The sequence below is a fragment of the Melopsittacus undulatus genome, chromosome 3, assembly GCF_012275295.1.
Source record: "Melopsittacus undulatus isolate bMelUnd1 chromosome 3, bMelUnd1.mat.Z, whole genome shotgun sequence".
Lineage (NCBI taxonomy): Eukaryota > Metazoa > Chordata > Aves > Psittaciformes > Psittaculidae > Melopsittacus > Melopsittacus undulatus.
In genome coordinates this window covers 69,438,180-69,459,795 of record NC_047529.1, presented here as the reverse complement: position 1 = coordinate 69,459,795, position 21,616 = coordinate 69,438,180, and the positions used below count along the sequence as shown (strand labels likewise).

Here is a 21,616-nt window from a genome sequence, read left to right as displayed (position 1 = left end):
GAATCAATGAAAAATTCCTAACAATGAAACATCTTCGCACATTCAAAGGACTGTTTTTATGGTGAAAACTGATCATCTAGTTACAGTAAAAAGTGCCACTACAGGTAGTGTAGATACATTAAGACTGGCACATAAGTATGTTGCAGTTAAATCAGAGATTATAGTGAACCGCATCTTTTAAGGCAAAAATGTGGAAAATTGGTTTGCCTGCACCCAGCTTTTCTGATTCACAGTGAGGATTTTTAACCTTATTATCCGCACAATGAAATAGTCTGATTAATAAGTTAGAACACCATCACAAATGATAACTTGCACTTAAGCTGTTTTGTATTAAGAAACTCTGTTATCTTGAATATCCAAGAATACTGAAAAGGTAAATGACCATAAAAAGCACACTAAGTAGTGCCTGAGATTGAAAATGTTGAGTAGTGCTAGAAATAATGTTACAGGCATCCAGGATGTTGAAAAACCAAGTCATTTACAGTTAGATACCACTCTGGATAACAGTCGTTATTTTAAAATTTTGTAGCTGTAATGCTTAAGGATTTAACCCATGTTTACAGGCCATGAAATGGAACCCAAAATGTGTTTATTTCAGCAAAGTACTACCTGATTTTAATATTAGAGATTTGTACCTTTTCTGGTATCTACTTGCCTTGATGTTACATGTCCCTCACATAGTCCCTCTCCCCACTAATGAAAAAGCTCCACTTAAACTCCTATAAGAAATAAAGTTAGGTAAAACATTAAAACCAGTTCATTGTGCCCTGCCAATATATTCAAAGATGCACAGATTAAGAAATATTATATGAGTGGATTTACTGGATCCTTACCTGTATTCTACTTTAAAATGAACAATGATGGTGTCAAGAGGGAAAAAATAAAATCACAACAAAATTAGTTCCTACTCAGCTGGGGTAGATAGAGAAGAAAATGCCTTATCTCAGTCAGGACTGGCCAAGTGTTATAGAAAAGTTTTGCTACCTTAGTATTCTTTTTAGAAGACAAAAGAATACAGTATCATAAGAAATGAGATTGTGGGCTCAAAACAAACTATCCAATTTCATGGAAGAAAATGCCAAACAATAATAAAAGACAAGACACTTGGTAAATATTAAAACTGAAGGCAGGGCAACAATACCAGTACTCTTAAAATGTAACTCAGTGTTTTAGGCTAATAGTTCTCCATTTTAAACAAAGTAAGTTCCTTCTTCCTGGACATACTGTACTGTCATTCCTCATGTCTTTTAAATTCTCATGGGTGGTTGCTGAACCAATGTGGCAAAGTAAACCTTGGTAAAAACTTTCTTGGCATAGAGCATTGCAATTACTGGTTAAACATTTAGGACAACACTAAAAAATGCACTAAGGCAAATATTGTCACAACTGCAATGACAACTGTTAGCAAAACTACAGATTTCAAAAGCCCACAGAAAGAAATCCTTCAGAGCTTTGTTGTGAATTTTCAGTCAGCATATTAAAAAGCATTAAGAGTTTCCCTAACATCCCAAGGCCTGTGGGGAAAACAAAAAAAAAAGGACCAGAATGTTAAAGTACTAAGAAACCTGACAGAACTATTTTCAAAGAAACCCACAGAACTGACTGATGCATAAGCAGGGTTGAATTTCTGAAGTATGTCAAACACATTCAAAAAGTATCCAAAATGATATCAGTATACGTACAAATGCATCTCATGCCATCACGCGCATGCCGATGTTCGCAGCCAGCACACTTCCACCCTGTGAATCCAGGCTTGCAAGTGCACTGTCCCGTGACAGGGTCACAGGGGACAGGCAGGGAACCGTATCGATCGCACTCACATTCCTGGCAGGAGCCTCCTGGAGTCTGTGGATTTCCCGTGTAGCCAGGAGAACATCTAGACATTGCAAATACAAAACCAGGTTCGGCCAACTGAGCGGCATAGTGTATGACGATGAATAATGGGCAAGATTGGAAACAAAATGTATCTGAACATTCATTCATGAACCGTTAAAAAAAAATTGGTGCTTCATGACTCACTATGCATTTATAGAGGGCGAAATATTACAAAGTGTCTAACAGAGTGATAACAGCTTTTAACTAGAGCATGGAACAGTTTGGATAGAAGGAGTTTGCAAAAGTAATTCCATGCCCTTAACAGTGTTCAATTAAACTGCTATTATACCATGACAGAAAAGTTTCTACATTAGAAGTGTTTGGTCTATAGACCTTTGTTTTCCCTTCTCTGGATACTTGTGTTATGCATTTGAAGTAAAATCTCATAGTACATACTTGCTAATTTTGATCAGCTTAATCCTCCAGTGTGTCTATGGACGTGACAACTGCTGTTTAGATTATTAATTTACAATTTCATCATTAATATGTTTATATGTGTCTTTCACAGTCAGTGATCATGAGGACACAATAGTCACTACAATAAGGGGTATGAATGACATCAAGACACACCATAAGCATAGGATCTAATTTTAGATAAATTTCATATTTTTTAATTTAACTTCTGAGGCCCAAGTGAAAAAAAAATAAAACAACAAACCCACAAATCAGAAAGACTAGTACAACATCTGTGATATAATTAACACTGACTATCAATTTACAGTGGGTGTACATAAAAATTGCCAATTATGGCTGAGTTTTAACAACATATAAAGAAGTAACTTATCCGAAAGCATGTATTTAAACATCAGTAAACACATGTTTATAGTATTGAAGGACATTGCTCTCCATGTCTTCCCCACCTTTCATTGTCCCCCTTTTTCTTTTTTCATTCACCCTACCTTTCACAATATTGGCCTTCATATCCAGGTGGGCATGCAGTACACCGGTAATTACTAGGTCCTTCCGCAACACAGGAAGGGCTAAAACTAAAACAAAAGCAAGTAAAAAATTGTTTCCACTCTATTGCATCATTTCACTCAGCTGCGCAGAGGTGCCCATGGTAAACTCCACCCAGTGTAAATGGCAGTATTTTATCTGTTTAGAAACATCTGTGGGAGACCTCTTCTTTCTATTAAGAATTTTGTGAATGCCTTGCTGTGATACTGGCACAACTTAGACAAATGCTAGCAGGGCCATACAGAGGGAATGGAGTCATAGAAAACATTAGTTTATTTTTACTAAGCCATGACATAGATGAATAATTTGCGACTGCAGTCTGTACCTCTGGGAACTGTGCAAAGTAGCGTGTTGCTGGAATATTAGTATAGTAAGTGCCTTCACAGACAGTTAAAACAAACAAAAAGGGTAGGAAGGGGAAAAGAAACAAAACTAAATAGTGTAACACTGTAAAAACTCTTTCAACTTTTTGTGGAAGAAGAACCAGAAAAGCAGAGAGGTGGCTAATGGTGAGCCCACATCTACTTCTTGGTACATTACAACCAGCGTCTTACTCTAACTTGCTTATAAAGCATTAAATCAAGTGCTTGAATGAGCATGTAAAATTACACCTTTGCAAAAAAATGCAAACAAATTGATCTGTTACTCATGAACTCATTATCCAAGATGCTTTCAACTCTATAAAAATAGATCCGCATCCCTAGGATCAACTTTTTTTTTTTTTTTTTAACTCATTGTGTTTGAAGCTGACTGTGCAGGAGTTTAAAGACAATATCTAAAACCTTAGTGGAGTTTTGTAAATTTTAATAAATAAAAATAACAACTCCTAGCCTGTGGAGAGGCACCTTTCATGAGGGACTGTAGTGATAGAACAAAGAAGAATGAGTTCAAACGTAAACAGGGGAAGTTCAGGTTAGACATAAGAAAGAAATTCTTTACTGTGAGGGCAGTGAGGCACTGGAACAGACTGCCCAAGGAAGTTGTGAATGCTCCATCCCTGGCAGTGTTCAAGGCCAGGTTGGAAAGGGCTTTGGGCAACATGGTTTTGTGGCAGGTGTCCCTGCCCATGGCAGGGGGTTTGGAACTAGATGATCTTAAGGTCCTTTCTAACCCAAACCATTCCATAATTCTATAAAATTGCACAATACCATTCACAAATATCAGCATGTCAAGTCACGACATAATAAGCTGCTGAGGTAGCTCATTACCTATCTGCATTTTATGCAGATTAAGTTTACTTGACTACCATGAAACAGTTGCAAGTAGTTAGATCTTTTTTCTTAGTAGTATCTTTGAGAGCTTTCACTAAGTTGCACAATACACAAATTCAAGGTGCAATACGCTCATTTTCCACCTAATTCTTTAGCTTTATGGAATGGATCTATCCCACCTAGGCCTATCCATCTAAAAGTTAGGCATGTAGTCTAAGTGCTAAGTTCAAGCATCCTCTATCAACAGTGGAAAACGGAGATGCACAGACAGGCATAATTTGACACATATTTGAAATATCTTCTGCCCTGCCCTCTCGCCAGTGGTGGTTTCCTTCAGTTTTAACATCTATAGTTGTCTGTCCCTGCATCTACTATACAGATATTGATGGCTAGAGCTAACAGAAGTAGAAATCCTGTCCATGACATCTAGAGACACCTAAGATAAGCTCTGTAAAACTCTAGCAGTTCTGTTTCTGGACATGCTCAGACCTGACTCCTCTCTTGAGAGCAGAAAGAAACTGAGTAACTATTTTAGGATAAAGTGTATTTACTAATTTCAGACTACGTGTTATTCACTTATCTCCTATACATTGTTTTGAACAAAAAAATCCTCATGATCACTTTTATGTGAGCATGACACAAACAGCCCTGACAACATGTGCAGGAATGCAAGCCTTGTGGCCCTATGAGGCATTGGCCCTTTGTCTGCTTCCCTTCCTCAGGCAGCTGAGCATTTTAAGTGCACTCTGAGGACACACATGCTACCTGGAGTCCACACCTTTCTCAACTAAGGAGCATTTCAGCAACACCTACTTCCTGTGTTTTACATTAGATTTTAGGTAAGGTACTGAAGTGATTTCTGGAGCACAGTGTGGAAAACTACATTCTTACTGTTGTAGTTCTCTACAGTCATCTACAGTTCTACATTCTCTGCAGTTCATCTACATTCTTGTAGCAGGGTGCCACAACCATCCAGGTGAAGAGTCCTGATTGCTTTCTGTTCTGACACCTGTGTTTTCAGACAACCAAAGGTTTTTTAATCCCCTCTCCTTTTAAGACCCCCCCCCAAAAAAAAAAAGTAATAGGCTCAAATTATATTTTCAGCACTTCCTACTGCCAGTTAGTAACAGAAAAAGTTTTTCCAGTATATCTGCTTGATGTGCAAGACTGATAAGCTTGGTCAATCTTGCTCTTTGCAACTTGCACGTCCTTTCTTAATACTAGTAGGCAGAACACACAACTGAGTAATCACAGAAAACATTCATAGAAAAGGTTAAAACTCAGAAAAACTTTTGGTTAAAACTACGTTATAGCTTTCTGAGATAAAGTGCATTTCTTTAAGCCCTTTTTATAATTGCTTTGGTTGTTCTCAATGTAGTATTTCTGAGGTTTGGTAGCTTTCCTAAAAACAGTTGCCATGGATGAAAGATCAAGATGTATTTAGCTACTTATGTCTGAGAAAGGGATTCTCTTCTTCAAAATAAACTCCACGCCACATCACAATGGTACAATGAAGAAAGAAAAACAATCAATCAATCAATCAATCAAACAAAGAAACAAATAAAACCAAACCAAACCCAAACCAAAACTGGCTGAAGTACTCACTAAAACATCTTAAAGGTCAGACAAAGCACAGAAAAATGGTTTTAAGGAACACTTCCAACCTTTTCAGAGAACAATAATGAAACACAAACCTTTTCAGAGCATACTATGGTATGATGCCAATTATCATTAAGAGCTTCTCAGCAAAACAACAAACAAATCTCAAGCGCTAAAGTGTTATCTGTTGGGAACATGTAGAGACATTGTGGCAAGGCTCATTAGCATAAAGCAGCCAATAAAATTTACACTGCAATAACTATATTGTTTTTAAATTATTCTATCTTTCACAAATTGCCTTAAACTCATGTAACATTAAATAAGGGATCAATAAATTCCACAGTGGAGCAAGAAAGGCACTGTAACACATTCATACCAACATAATGTATGAGTGCAAGACTTTTTACAGCTCCCCGGTGGCTATATTGTACTTGAGTTCTGCTCTAGCTTCATTTGTGAGAATACCTTCATAACACACATTCATTATCTGTTGAGTACTGCATTTTCTAGCAATTCATCACAAATTAGCAAGGGAGCAATTTTCAACTTTTAAAGGAAGATCAATTAGCAAAAGTAGATATGAAGCTTTTTAGTATGGTTTCCATGGTGCACTTCTGTAGCCATCTGAAAAAAAAATACAGTGAGCCCAAAACAAAGTTTGCATGCTGGAAAGGTAATTTTGTGTCATGAGTTTGCTTACTTACTTGTTACTAGAAATGGGTAGAGGGCAAGCACAAGGCTTACAGTCACCTGGAGAGCCTTGGACAATGCCGTAAAATCCTAGTGCACATCTCTCACAGTGGTGACCAGCAGTATTGTGTTGACAATTCTGCAGAGGAAGGAAACAGAATTAAAGTTGTATTTGCTAATTACAAGAAAGCAGACAACGTTTTGTTCCCAGCCACAGGGATTCAAACTTACATCGGTTCATAATTCCTCTCTCCCTCATATGATTCACAGTGGGTCTGCTCCCTTTAAGCATCTATCAAATGCCTGCTGAGTTATATATGGGTTTACAAGATGAAAGAATGGAGGCCTATAACTAGCCAGATGTATCCTATGGAATTTCTTATTCAATTCACCCTTCCCTCCTTTGTTCCAGCTGCTGAAGCAGGAGGAACAATCAATTAAAATTTAATCTTACTGTATCAAGTCACATGTATTATTACCTCTAAGAACAGTGTTGTGGTTATTGCACAATACATGGTACACTGCCTCTTTTGTTTGCAGGTATCTAGCCTTTATTTTACACAGGAAATAAAGTACTTCATAATCTGAACTCTGAAAGTCAGAATGGAAAACTTTCAAGGTAGATGGTTTGCTTTTATGACCCTTCTTGAAGTTTGACAATTCAAGTATTTAAGCAAAACTGGATTAAAACATTGTCTTTTTTTTTCCTTTTTTAGAGCAGTTACACAACTTATGAATTTTGCAGTGAATTAAACCTAGTTCATAAGTTCAGGAATACAATACCTGACAAATTGATGTTTCAGGGTCACACATAGTACTGTGTCCATGACACTGACACACAACACAGGCACCTAAGGACTGAGCAGGTGTCCTTCCCGCAGGTGGAGATGGAAGCCTATAAAATCCTGGAGAGCAGGACTGCAGTAAAAAAGATGCAGAAGAAAACCAATCATTACAGAGCGGACTGAGTATGGAGAGCACTGCAAGCTCATCTTTCCAATCACCAGTTTTTACAAGTTGTGAAAAGAGCCTGACAGGCTTCCAGCTGTGTTACAAACAATATACAGTACTTTACAGATAACAAGAGCCAGCCCTAATTGGAAATAGGGCTGAAAAATCCCCGGAGCACTCCCTGGCACCAGGCTTTTCAGATTACAGCTTGAGAGACCTTTCATTCAGATGCAGAACACCACATTAAGCATCATTCCTTTCATTTCTTAAGAACAAGTTCTGTTTTAGAAATGATTTTTTTTTTTTTTTGCATGGACTGTAGAGAGCAAGCATAATGATTCTGTTTCCTTTGCTTTTGGTGAGTTTTTCAGGTTTGACAAGCTAATATCTGCTTACATACTGCCTGATGGATAACAAGCAAAAGCTGAATGATAATCAAGAAAATGGCTGCAAGGTCACATTATTTATAGCTATATAATTTAAATAACATAAAAATACAGAATTCACATCTTGAGACAATAAAGTTTATCTATCACTAAGTCTCCTCTACCCCAGCTTGCAACTAAAATTCTGAGAACAACCCAAAAATCACTAGCAAAGCCGACACATGCAAAATCAAGCACTTGATTTGTATTTCAAGCTTATTATGCAAACCTATGAAAGTGTTTACATAGCTCACAGAAACCACACAGCTATGGCAGCATACAGATACAAACAGGACCATTTTGATAGTCCCAACCACACAGGCAAGTGGACACAGATGAGTCACCCCATGTATAAATCCCACCACCTACTGATGCTAGGAGCCTATGAAGGCTGCCTGATGAGGTCATCCCCACAACTTCTGCTTTTTGGAAAGAATGGGAATAGTATGCTTTTCACCCGGTAATAACAAGGATGCAAAATAAAATAAAATCTGGAGTAAGCAACTTTTCATGATCAAAAGCAGGATTCTTCTGTCAAGCCCTAGCTGACATGCCAGATTCTGCTCATACACTCTGACAGTTTTATGATCATTGCCAAAACCTCCAGGAGTCTAAGTTTCTGAAAAAACAAAAACACAATTATTTTCTTTAGAATCACAAAGAAAATAATCTAACTCACTTCTGCTTTTCCTCTTTTATTTTGACTTAGACTACACTAAGATCCCCGAAGCACAGAAACAGTCTATCTGCTTTTTCATGGTTTATGAAGAATTCCAATTTAGATAAATAATCTCAAATGAAAGTAATCCTGTTTCTTACTACAATTTCCTAACACCACTCCCCCACAAAAAAAGTCCTTGTCCAAACATGGTACAAAGAACAGCTTTACAAGTTCTAAGGGACTTTAGCATGGGGTATGAATATGTGTATATCCTCAAGCAAATCTAATCTCTCACTGTTTTTTTTTTCTGATATACTATTGTCACTGTTCTCACCTATTTCGATCTAAATATTTCTGAGATGAAACAGAACACAGGCAAAAGATGAAGCAGACTACATTTTTCATTACTAGTTTGGAAGTTTTTCAGAAGTAGCCATTAGTAAAACTCACATCAGTGTTTTCTGTGTCTGTTACTGAATTAAAAAAAAAGGATTTAAGTGTCACTCCTAGTAAAAACTGCTGTGCACATAGTCCTCACAATGCAATTACAGGATAAATCATGAAATAGATACATTATATCCTGTTAGCATTTGCTTAAGAAATGCCTGGGTATCAGATGCTTTTTTCTCCTGCTAAAATTAAATAAACTTATAGAATGCACATAACTTTCACTGAGCACACTAAAAATAAACTAAATTATGAGCATGTGAAGAACGCACAATTAGGCATGAAGTAGGAAGGTTGAAACTCAGACATTTATTCCAGCCCCTGGTGGGTGTGAATTAAAATAAAGTTCAAATTACATTATCATATATTTTCCTTCAAAAATGCAATTTCTTACAGTAATTCTAAAAAAAATAGATCTGTACTTCTGAGCAAATGCTGAAGCTCATAAAGTTCTCACTTTCAGGTGTATGCTCTTCATGAAGTAGTGTGCTAATAAGATTACTTAATTCACTTCCTTGCATAGATATCCTGTGAACTCACTGTTTGTGTTGCTTCATCTGCTGTATGTCCTGGGTTCAGCAGTAGCAGTCATTTTTCTCCTTCTTAGTAGCTGGTGCAGTGCTGTGTTTTTGACTTTCAGCCTGGGAACAGCACTGATAACACCGATGTTTTTAGTTGCTGCTCAGTAATGCTTACTCTGACCAAGGACTTTCTGAGTCTCGTGCTCTGCCAGGGAGGAGGGGAAGCTGGGAGGAAGGAGAGTCAAGATACCTGACCCAAACTAACCAAAGAGATATTCCATATCACAACACGTCATGCCCACTACATAAACTGAGGGCTGTTACTCGGAAGGGCTAGATCACTGCTGGGGTTGGGCTTCTGTGTGTGGGCTGTGCAAGATCTTGTGTGAGTCCTATGACAGCACTGGAAAAACAATAATTGTGGTGGAGTAAAATGGAAAGGTATCTGCCAGAACTCAGTGGCCCTTTTCAAGGTATTTTCATGGATCCTCTTGGATAAAACAGAAGCATTCATAAAACTGACAGTTTGAGCATGCACAGTAAACATTTCCTAAAGCTTTGAAAACATCTTCCATGAAGCTTCTTTCATGAAGCACAGATAGGCGAGAGAAAGGTTCTCATCTACATTTTTAATGCTTTTGCAGTACTATTTTGGGCAGTCAAACATGTAAATGAAAGCAAAACAGACAACTTTCATCTGATTAGTGGTGGTCCACAAAGGCATGCTATTGCAAGATTTAAGAGGAAAGATCTGGGAATCTACTGGTTCTCAACCATTAACTGTTTTTTTTGGCCAGATGTTCAGGAAACACTACTTCGAGTTTTGATTTTTAAATGACTTTTTAAAATTTTGTTGTTATTTAGTTATTTGTTATAACACAAATATTTAATAAATCAAAATTGAAATATTTTTAGCCTTTTTTTTGGAACAAAAAAATTCAATCAGTCATACAGATATTAAAAATTTGTATTTGAATGATAAACAAGGCAAACTTAAAAATCTGGAAAGTCTCTATGGAACAGAATTTGAAAAATCTGCATGGCTCTGTTTAGAGTGCTTGGTGCTAGAATTTTAATAACACTCTTTTTTGTTTTCAAATTTGTTTTTATACTTTATTCAGTGAATTTCATCGATCTGACAGATATTTAAATTTTTAGGAACAAGTAGTACGTAATCTTTAATTATTCACTATTACAAATGTTAATTTGTAGTTTACTTGCAACTATCAATAATTTACAGATTTTTATTTTTTTATTTGACATAGAGGTTTCCTGTATTTTATTCTGCTGATTTTATGAATTGCAGTATTGAATTGATGCACATTGTTCAGTCATTTGGAAGATATAATATTGTAACTGTGTTGTGTATTATGGCCTCACCATAACACAAGAACATAGCACAATCTGTTGTATTTACAATCTGTAATACTATTACGACAGTATTATGCACTCCTCTGTCCAAAAAGTCTTGATCAGTCAGCATCAGCCACCAAATTCAGCCTGAGAGATGCTGACCCAGTAAAGCTCACTTTTCGGTATTCTAAATATTTGAGGCATTGCCATGGTTTCAGTGGCATATTTGCTTAGAGCAAAAAAAATTTAAAAGTACTTAAATTCCTTATGGGAGAGACACCTGAGAGAGAAACAGTAATTAAACTAAGGGAAAGTTGTTGCCAGTTAAATGAACTGATACTCTTATCACAACTTATTAATCAATGGACTAAAGAAGGTATGTGAAGACCAGAAGTCAGGATAGTACTGTACCTCACAAGATAAGCCAGAATAACCCAATGGGCATTCACATTTCTCAATCAAGTAAGCCTGAGGAGTCATCCCAGACACAGCACCTGCTTCTGCAACTTCCATGGAGATCTCAGAAATCCTGGGGGAAAAAAAAAAAAATGGAACAAGCAACTCAAATGAGATTAATCAAGCACTAGCTCAGTCCCAGCTAGTTCACAATCAGCTGGCATGGAAACAAAAACAGTCTTACTTGGCTGTTTGTAGGCTTCTTGATCAACAGCAGACAAACAGCACTATTTTTAACTCTCCTAAGGAACAAGAAAGCTACCTCTACCTCCAGTCTCTAGGCAATAGTATAACTAACTTTTCCTTTTGATTCTATTGCTTTTTTTTTCAGCCAAACTATTAACAAAAGCTAATATCTGATTCTTCACTTAGAGGGACTCATTAAGAAACTGAAGTCACATATTTAATGCAGTCCAATTTATGACTCTCAGAGTTATGGTAGTAAAATTGTTCACTTAATGAGCTTTTTAATGAGGCAACTATTTCAAAAAATAAAATAAAATCTATCCTCAGTAACTAAAGCAACCTAATAAGCTCTAGAGCAGATTTCAAAGACATTGGATGTAAGACTTTTTAGAAGGAATTTTCATATTTGTAGTTAGATATATGTTTTGGGGGGTGGGTTTTGGTGTGCTTTTGCTTTATTTTTTATTTTTCTTAATTTTTTTCCTTAGAAATAATGTAGACACATAAGCAATTTAAAGTAAACAAGAAATACTACTACAGAAGCATCTGCTAGTATCAGACAGGGACACATTTTATGGTAGAGTTTCTGACATTTTAACTGTCCAAACATTTATTTGACTACATTTATACTAATACTCTTGCCTCCCAACCACTCCTTGTCTTTATAGCATGTTTGCTGACCTGCCAAATAGGGTTGACTATATCAAGGACAAAGACACCCAACATAATACCTAATGAAATACACTTAATCCTAATACACCACAATGCGGTTATTTTAACTTACTTCTTATTTTGGAAGTTTGTTAGTTTGTTGAAATGAATACCGTCTTTGAAAAACAAGAAGGATAGGATAGTGTAAATTTTAAAGCTTCAAGTATAATGCCAAGCTAAGAGAAAATGTCACAGAATGTGTGACTAACCAGCTGAATAAATGTTGGTAATGCTGCTGGAGTCTATTCATTAAGTGTGAATAGTGCAATGCAGAGGAGCGCACAGAACTGGTCATCTTCTCCCCATGCTCACAGTCTATCTACTCCCAAACCTTGATAACTGAGTGGCTGAATGAGGCTTTTCTGCACATTGGCATATTGGCACCAATGTCAGGATGACAGCAGGAAATGCAAACACCCACTACTGAACTAGACGAGACTTTTGTGATTGAGCTTTTGTGGGCAGACCCATACCTCTTAATACCTCGTGTCAATGCAAAATCCCCAAATCATCTAGTAACTTAACCCCTGTTCTTGCTATCTGAACACAGGGGTTCAGTGGACCAGAGAAATTGAACAAAAAAAAAAATGCAAGCAAACAAAGCCAGGTCAAAACAGAAACCTGAAAATGAAGAGAGCAAAACCACTCAGATCTGTCAATGTAAACTTACATCAAAATCTCTGTACACTTAATGGAAAAACAAAATGAAATCTGCCTCCCCGTCATCTTCAAGGCTGAGGCAATGGTCTGTCTGCTGTACAAAAGCTATCTGCAGTCAGAAAGCTGTATTTACATAATAATATACTCTGGGACCACAAAGCTATCAGCTGCTAGTGCAAAAATGTTACTTAAGGAAGGTTGGGCTTAGTTGGTTCCTGGAAAACCTCTAATAGGCAGCAGTCAAAGAACTGCTACCTGATCAGTGTCAGATATATTGAAATAATTTACAGTTGAATTGAAAGCATACTTCCAATTCAAACCATTTATTATCACAGCCCAGTTGCCTAAAAAGCAAAACAAAATCTAATAAAAGAAATGTTTCAATTTAGAGTGGCAAATGTGAAAATGAGGGCAACAAAATGGAACAATATAGGAAAACAATGTTTGGCTTTGGATTCTGAGCAGAAACCTCTAAATCACTAGTAATACTGCAGCTTTGAAGCAGAAACAACATTAGCACTGCTGCTAAACTATACAGCTAATACAGTGCTAACGCTAGAACTAGGCTATTTTTGTTTCCAACTGCTGCCACTGCTTTGACTTAATTTTAAAATGCTTTTCCTGTACTTTATCACTTACCTGCACCTTTTAAAATCTGCAATTGAAGTTAAAGCACTATTATAAACTATAAAAGATTTTAAAATATTTCATATATATAATATTTTCCTGCTCCCATCAACAGTTTTATTTGTTTTATACTTTTCAGCTCTGCAGAGTCAGGTAGAAAGAGAAGCTTTACTAGTTTAGAACAGAGCCCATATTCAGAAACCACAACACACTATTTAAACAAATGTTTTATTGTAAGTCACTTAACTCTAACCGATGTTTAAAGTTGAGCATAAATATTGTCTTTCAGAGGGTCTCAACCTATCTTTAATAAAAGCCTTCAATTCTTAAGCAAGCTAATATCCCACTAACCTTTAAAAACATTTTGGGGGATTTATTTTGTGATCTTAAGCAAAACTTCCTCTGAAATCATTCAAGGTGCTAACTTGAAAAGAATAATAATGTTTATTTTCTACTTAGAGTCTTTGATGCCATCTGAGGAATGATACTTGTGTAACTAGACAGATCATAAAAATCTACTGTGACATAACCAGCTCCAAAATCAAACATGATATTGTATGCAAGGTCATGACTTCAGATTGACAGTTACAAGAAAGACCAGATGAACTCTGCTAAGCCCTGCTGTCATACAGAATGGCCATTCTGAAATGCGATGCTGTAAAAACCTAATCTGATTCTTTAAGTGCCACATTGCAAACTGCTGTGAAACTGAAAAGTCTTCCTCTATTCTGCTATATACTTCATTACTAGGTATCCTTGATAAAATGTTGTATTACAATGCAGGTGTAGTTCAGCCACAGTGCGTCTAAGAACAAAATCATGAAAATGAAGGCTTGTTTTTATAACTTCGCTTATGATGCTGACCTAAGATAAGATTTGATTTTTGCTTCCATAGCTGGACTAGGATCTGTAGTGAATAAAGTGAAGGGAGAAGCACTCACAATATACAGATATGTTTCTCAAATTTTCCATGTTGTGTTGGAGTTACTTTCATAATGCATTTCATGGGAATTCCCTGGACTTATAATACAATATCCTAAATGGACTAAGTAAAAAATAAATGAAACCAATGTTCAACATTTATGGCATCTGTTGTTAGTATTTAGCACCTAGCCACTATGAGCTGGATGAATACTTTTCTGTAAAGAATACACTTTAAATAGAGACAATAGCAGCAACAATTAATATGATTTCTGCCACACAATGCTGCAAAGTTGCGTGATATTTACCACTCTCATACACCTTCCAGCTCAAAAGGTCGTGTCCTTACAGACCTATCTGTAGCCTTGAAATCTAGAAACAATTTAGCCTATCACTTTTATGACAGACTCATTAAAAGGATCTCTGAAAACCTCTGGAGTTTACCTCCAATTACTACTGTGTTCTTGCTAATAATTTTTGCTTACAAAAGATAATGTAAATTCATCATTAAAAACTTTTAGGAATAGTCTATGTAATCTGTTCCAGAACTTTTTTACACCCAGGAATGTTTTTCTCATGTCTAATGTGAATTTTTCCTGCTGCAGTTTAAGCTCATTTCTTTTTTTACTTATACCAGGGCAACAGAGAACTGTTCTTTTTCTTTCTTTTTATGACAACATTTTATGAACAATTTCTATTTTCTAAATAAATCTGTTTGTCTACATCTTCTCTTACAGGTCATATTTTCCAATCTGTGATCATGTTCACTGTTATCCTTTAAAAATTAATATTTTTTTCTTGAATTCCAGTATCCAGAGCTTGATGCTTTGGCTTTACTATTGGGTGGAAGTAAAAGATTAATTTTTTAAACTTTGGGGGCTGTATCTGTTTGAACATGCAGCTAGAATATTAGCATTTCTCAACAAGAATATAATTACTGAATCATGTTCACCTGGTGATATGTTGTAAACAACAGACCTGTCTTTGAAGAATAGGTAACTAATTCTTCCTTGTCTGTTCAATTGACTACGTATTTCAAAGTGCAAAATCTTATAATTGATCTTTAGATTGCAGCAGATTTTCTGCATTATTTCTCTCATCTTGCTGGTATCTCCTTCAATTTTAGTAAGTATTATTGTTATTACATCACCTAACTTTTTAATGAATAAACTGACAATAAAATGATGAGTGTATCTGTGCCTAATATACTGAATTAAGTAGTGTGTCACTTTTGACTTTTTTACAGAATCACAGAATGGCTGAGGTTGGAAGGGACTATGAAGTTCATTTAGTCCAACTTCCCTGCTCAAGCAGGCTCACCTTGAGGATGACACTCAGGATTGTGTCCAGATGGCTCTTGAGTATCTCCAGGGAAGGAGAAAACATCTCTGAGCAACCTATTCCAGTGCTTAGTCACCCTCACAGTGAAGAAGTTCTTCCTCATATTCAGGTGGATCTTCCTGTGTCCAAGAGCCTGTTGACTCTTGTGTTATTACCTGGCACCACCGAGACTGGCACCATCCTTTTGACACGCTCCCTTCAGATACTCCTATACATTGACCAGATCCCCCAGAGCCTTCTCTATGCTGAATGGGCCCAGACCCCTCAGCTTTTCTCATAAAAAAGATGCTCCAGACCCTTAATGATTCTAGTAGCCCTTCACTAGACTTGCTCAAGGAGCTCCATGTCTCTCTTATACTGGATAGCCCAGAACTGCACATAGCATTCCAGGTGAGGCTAAGAGGTTACCTCCCTCAACTTGCTGGCAATGCTTTTCTTGATGAAGTCCATGCTGGCCTTCTGGCCCACAAAGGCACACGACTGCCTCATAGACAACTTCTTGTCCACCAGGACCTCCATGTCCTTCTCTGCAGTGCTACTGTCCAGCATTTTACATTTCCCACTTGCAAAAGAAAATTTCTTCATATGCTAACATCTATATTTAATTACAGCAGCGTGTTTTCATAAAGTAGACATAAAAAATACTTTGGGTTTGTTACAGGATACACGTTCTTATATGTGTTTTCTATTCTAGGATCCTGAAAATAAAGACTTAATTTGTCTATTATGATGATTTAAATTTTCTTGTAAATAAAATTTCCCTCACCTGTATCTTTTGCTATGCTGAATGCCAACTCCTGTTCTTCTCAGCAACTGCTTATAGCTGATGTTATGAATAAATACACTGCTCAGAATAGCTGAGAGCTCTGTCAGGTTATCTGTGACTACTGAATTATTTCAGACCACTGCATGAAATAGTTACCTGCTCTGCCTCATGATATTGCCATGAGTAGCCTTAATAAGAATGTAATGAACATCATATAACACATTCAAGAAGTCTTCCCGGGATACAGGTCTGCTTGGTCTTGATTCATCTCCATAATATTTCCAGGTGAAATCTGCCTGGGACACAGTCCTGTTGATACCTGGGTCATCATGATAATATTCAAAAGGCAGAGTGCTTCTGACTCTCTGGTCATCACCATAATATCCCCATTCATGCTGAAAGAAAGTAATAAAAAAACAGATTAACAGCAGTATTACAAACAACCAGGTGCTTAAGTTCTGGTGAAAAAAGCAGATAGAAACATTACCTCTGTCATCTCTATCTCATGCCTTGTCAGCTGCCCGATCAGAGGGGCAGCCATATGTCGGACAATGATCCTCATATTGGTAGGAGGCCCACCTCTTATGATGACTTGTGGGTAGTAAGTAGAAAAACCCGTCTCTTCTCGTGCTTCAAAGTAGATTGCGTATTTTAGTTTCCCTCCATAAGCGGTCAGCTAACAAGGTACAAAAAGAAAATTCATTTTCAGTTAGCTAAAAATAAATTCCTGGGCATACGTAGGAGCTAGATACACTCTGCACCTGTGAGCAGTCTGATGAATGTGCATGTGGTAGAAAATAGCAATAAATGCTTTTGGAACTCTATGGGGATGAGGGCTGTGTTCAAAAATACCCATCAGCAAAATGTTATTGTACTACACTAAAAACAAAATGTTATCCATTTCTTTATATGTGACTTAGTGCTCTACAAGGTTCATGTTTAGAGAAAGAAACATCTAAACTTTCCCAAACCAAACCAGGAAATAGCAAAATTGCAAAATAAACCGTCACATAGGTACATTAAAATATCCAAAAGGAGGGTTATTTCAATCATTTTCTCCTGTGTAACTTCCAAAGATCTGTCACTTTTTTATTTAAAATGGAAAGATAAAGCTATCAGAGTTATATGAAATTAACAAAGCTTAATTTTTCAAATAACATTTTTATGAAAGGATCTATCCTGTGAAGAAATATTACATGTTACTGTCTGTAAACATTTATTATAAAAGTGTTTATGTTACACACTTATGAATTTCCCTTATAATGGAACACATAATTTTAAATAATGGAGTGGCATTACTTTTCTTTTGACGCATCTTCCACTGTGTGAAGACATTTTTATTGGAAGGGAAAAAGTGATTGTAAAATACAAATAGAAAATAAAAAATAAAAAAATCCCCCTAACACCCCCCCCCCCAAAAAAAAACCAAACAAAAAAAAAAACCAAAACATGTAATTAGTCAGTGGAGTTTTATGTTTACCTTTCGTCCCTCAAACTGCTCTGGAAGTCTCCAGTAAACAGGTTCTGACCGCAGATCCCTTATCACCTCTTCTATATTTGCTACTATCTCAGGAGGCTGGAATGCAATCCCTGCAACAGTGCTGCGCTGAAGCTTTTCATCCACCAGTGGCAGAATCATTTGCTCTGGCTTCAAAGTCACCTATGCATATTCAAAAAAATAAACAAAAAGATCAAGTCTTTTTTTTCTCCTTTGGGTATACATAGTGATAATGATGACTTCCCCTTCAGCCCTTTGCACCTTGTCCTCATGTTAACAAAGAATGCACTAGCACTGGTTAAAATAGTTTCATCAGCAAATGATCCCATCATTTTTATTGAAGCAATTTTCATAGTACTATTTCAGTCTCAGGTCTCTTCAGACTGTGAGAAATGTACCTTAGGAAGAAGCATACTTATTATTATACATCACTGGGGCTCTGGAGCACAGTGCCTAACTCCTTGGTACTTTCACTCAACATTCAGTCCAAGAGTTCTTCAGAAGATATGCAGAAAGTTTCTCTAACTCTAAATTCAGATTTAATAAAAAATATAAGGATGCCACTTAGATATTTGTAACTTCCTTAGATTTGATGAAAGAGTCTCTACAGAAATATTGACTCATCTAGAAATCATTATTTTGATCAAAAACTGTAATAAGAGTCTTAGTAATTTTGTGCAGATGAAAACATCACAAGAAGTGTGTGAACAAATGCAAAGGGCTGGTATCAAAATTGCTTTCTCTCAAAGACTGAGGAAAACAAAGAAAACAAATGCAGAGTCATATCTGTAACAGTCATCCCATCCACAGGCTGTTCACAAGATAGGGATCAGGTAATGAGGAATTATCCAAACCCTGTACTGTACTTTAAATATGTTGGTATTTCCATTTACAGAAGCATATATGGGCTGATTAAGAAGCATTCTTAGTATTGCCATCCCTAAGTGAGAGTTCCTATCATAACTGAATTATACTGTTTACTACTTTAGACATCAAGAAAGTGCTCAACACATTGGAATTTCAGATCAGCTTTGCGTTACATAGGAAAGAGTTTGCTGGTTTAAACACGTCTAATGCCATTTGATGCACCTGAGAGTATCTGAAATAGCCATCCACAGCTGGCAGAACCCTGCATCTCTCAGTTTACAACTCTGAATCAATTCTGAAACAGATTACAGTACCAAAACCTAAATGACACGTGGACATACACTTGTTTAGATATGACCATAAATATTAATCCAGAGACACAAAATAATAAAGAGGTTTCTGATTATGTTTCAGAGCCATGTAAACTATATAAACTATGTTTCTGCTTTGTGTTGCCACATAGGTCAAATTAAATTTTTCCAGAACTGTTGCTGTCATGGAACTTGATTAAATTTTATGACTTGTCAGTCTTTCACAGCCTTTCATCTCCAGCCTGCCAGCATATGATGGGCAAAACTGAAATAATGAGAAAAACTGTGTCAGATCATGATAAATCACTCCATCCATTAAAAAGGGAAAGAGGTGCACCTTGATTTCAGCCTATCTTTATCCAAATAGCGCTTGTGCCTGACAAGTTAGGGGCTTTGGCTGATTTGCATTCAAAGACGTTCCCTCTATGCTTGACATGCTTTCTAGCAGTGATATGACTGACCATATGAGGGGACTGAAACAGCCATTTTCCATGAGAAATAGCTCCTCCAGAATGCAACTGAGGAGCTGGCACAGCAGCAATGGTAAGCAGGAGTCTCAATATGTGGTTTGTGCTCGTTTTACAATTAAATGGAGATATCCACTCTACCTAATTTGTCAGTCCAGCATAGGTCTGAAGGCCCTCTTCTACAAAGACAGAGAGCTCTTTGTTTGCTCTGATGGATTATACTTTCCCATTCTTGGACTTAAATAAGCTTCAATAAGCTCTTTTTTTTTTAAAAAAAAAAAAGAAAAAAAAAACCACAAACCAAAACTAAACCAATCAATTGAAAAACTCTAAACTACAAAATCTTAAACAAGAAAACAATAACAGTGAAAATTAACAGACTACTTGAGTCATGCAAAATCTATGCTGGACAACAAGCACCTGTGACCCTTGCATAAACCTGGGTAAACAGTATCATATACCAGAGACTATATTACAATGCACTGGAAAGCGTAATTTCCCCACATGACTAGCTTGCCCTTTCCTGGGTTTTATATAGCTTTACTTTGGCTTGATGTCAGTTATCCTTCACTGTTTTCTTACCTACTTATTTACCTTTAATGCCTTTACCCTGTTGTCTAATGGAACATACTGCTCTCTCCACTTCTCAGAGTATAAAGAGGAAAATGATAGCTTAAATGTTTGGCCATTTTCTAGCTACCTCTCAGTGCCTGACTAAAAGATGCCAGCAGGAAACAAAATTATCACATTACATGGCTCAGCAGTTTCCTACTCACCCACATGCGAATCAGCCCCCTTGCCTCACTGCACTGTGTAGTCAGGCCAAAGCAATAGCACTTGCTGCAGCCAAGTGGGTTTCTGGCAGAGAGACCAAATGTACCAGACTTGCACCTGTCACAGTGGACACCTTCCACATTAACCTGGAAAAGAGAGAGCATTTAAAAGCAATAAAATAAAAAGGAAGACAAGCTTTGTTTTGAGCTAATAATAAGAAAATCATATAGTACTGATAGTAACAGGGTGCAGAAAAAAATAACAGTAAGTGTAAGGAAATATTCAAGGAACTTTCTGGCTTCTTATCATGTGTGTATGCAAACATACACAGTTAATGTAATCAAGACATTTCCATTTGAATTCGCTCAGAGCTACTGCTCTGAGCAATGGAGCTGGCTTCAAACTGAGTTGTAAGCACAGTAAAATCAAGTGGCACTTTGGGCATGACATACTCAATAACTGATTGATAAGGTAAGAACAAATATGTCCTTCTGAAATTGCCAGTTAATCAAGCCTTTCGTGTAAAAGGAATTAGCTTTGACAGGTTAGAATGTTTGAGGTACAGTACTAAATGTTCTTGCTGAGGAACATATTTTAATGGAAATATTGCAGAGAAAAGCTTTCCCCTCTTTGTGATTGTTTTCCACATCACTGAACAGTATTAACAAGGCTGAAACGTTTCAGTGTTGTAATGTCAATGCTTTTATTTTCATTTTTTAATTAGTCTAAATAAAAAGCTATACCAGATAGGGTCAGACACACAATAATTTATGCATAGCCTTCTAAAACCATTTTCATACTGTGACTAAGGTATTTAAAAGAAATCACCAATATGAAAGCTCTGATTGGCTTTTCCTCAACACACCCCCTCCCCCTTTTATTTTTTCCTCTTGAGAGTAATGTGAAGAAGCCAATCTAAAGAACAAATTAAACTTTCTGAATGTTATACAGGAAGCCAAAAAATCCGCACAGATTTATCATTTTTAACCCTCATTTCTACATGTAACCATGTAGCTCTCTCAGCAAATGTGCCTACACTGTACTTAGCCTAGATTTTGCTGCTTTTTGTCAGTGCTGACAAAGGGGCTCCTGGGCCTTGAAAGCTCATTTCTGCAGCTAAAACAGCAGGCTTAAAAGGCAATTATTACCGTTCTATAAAAACCTAGCTTCCTCAATATATAACTCCTTCAAAAAAGTTACACAAAAGGTTAACAACCCTAAATTTAAATTCGACATCAGGTTTAAATTCTGAACAACAACAAAAAAATCTGCTGACTTAATTCAGTATTATTTGTCCATTTTCTGTCATAAATTGTGAATTTTACTTGCTTTGCATTTTGT

The 21,616-nt window shown here is 36.7% G+C and overlaps 1 protein-coding gene across 1 annotated transcript in view; it reads right to left on the bottom strand.

Annotated features, from left to right (window-relative positions):
* The window catches only part of LAMA2 (laminin subunit alpha 2), a 361,887-nt gene that overhangs the window by 97,873 nt on the left and 242,398 nt on the right, over positions 1-21,616 (bottom strand). The window contains exons 24-32 of the mRNA XM_031054109.2: positions 20,278-20,421; positions 17,839-18,018; positions 16,846-17,034; positions 16,515-16,753; positions 11,102-11,219; positions 7,116-7,250; positions 6,347-6,471; positions 2,775-2,861; positions 1,683-1,876 (exon numbers count right to left, since the gene is read on the bottom strand). Of these exons, the coding sequence (XP_030909969.2) occupies positions 1,683-1,876; positions 2,775-2,861; positions 6,347-6,471; positions 7,116-7,250; positions 11,102-11,219; positions 16,515-16,753; positions 16,846-17,034; positions 17,839-18,018; positions 20,278-20,421 (1,411 nt within the window). The remainder of the gene's footprint in view (positions 1-1,682; positions 1,877-2,774; positions 2,862-6,346; positions 6,472-7,115; positions 7,251-11,101; positions 11,220-16,514; positions 16,754-16,845; positions 17,035-17,838; positions 18,019-20,277; positions 20,422-21,616) is intronic.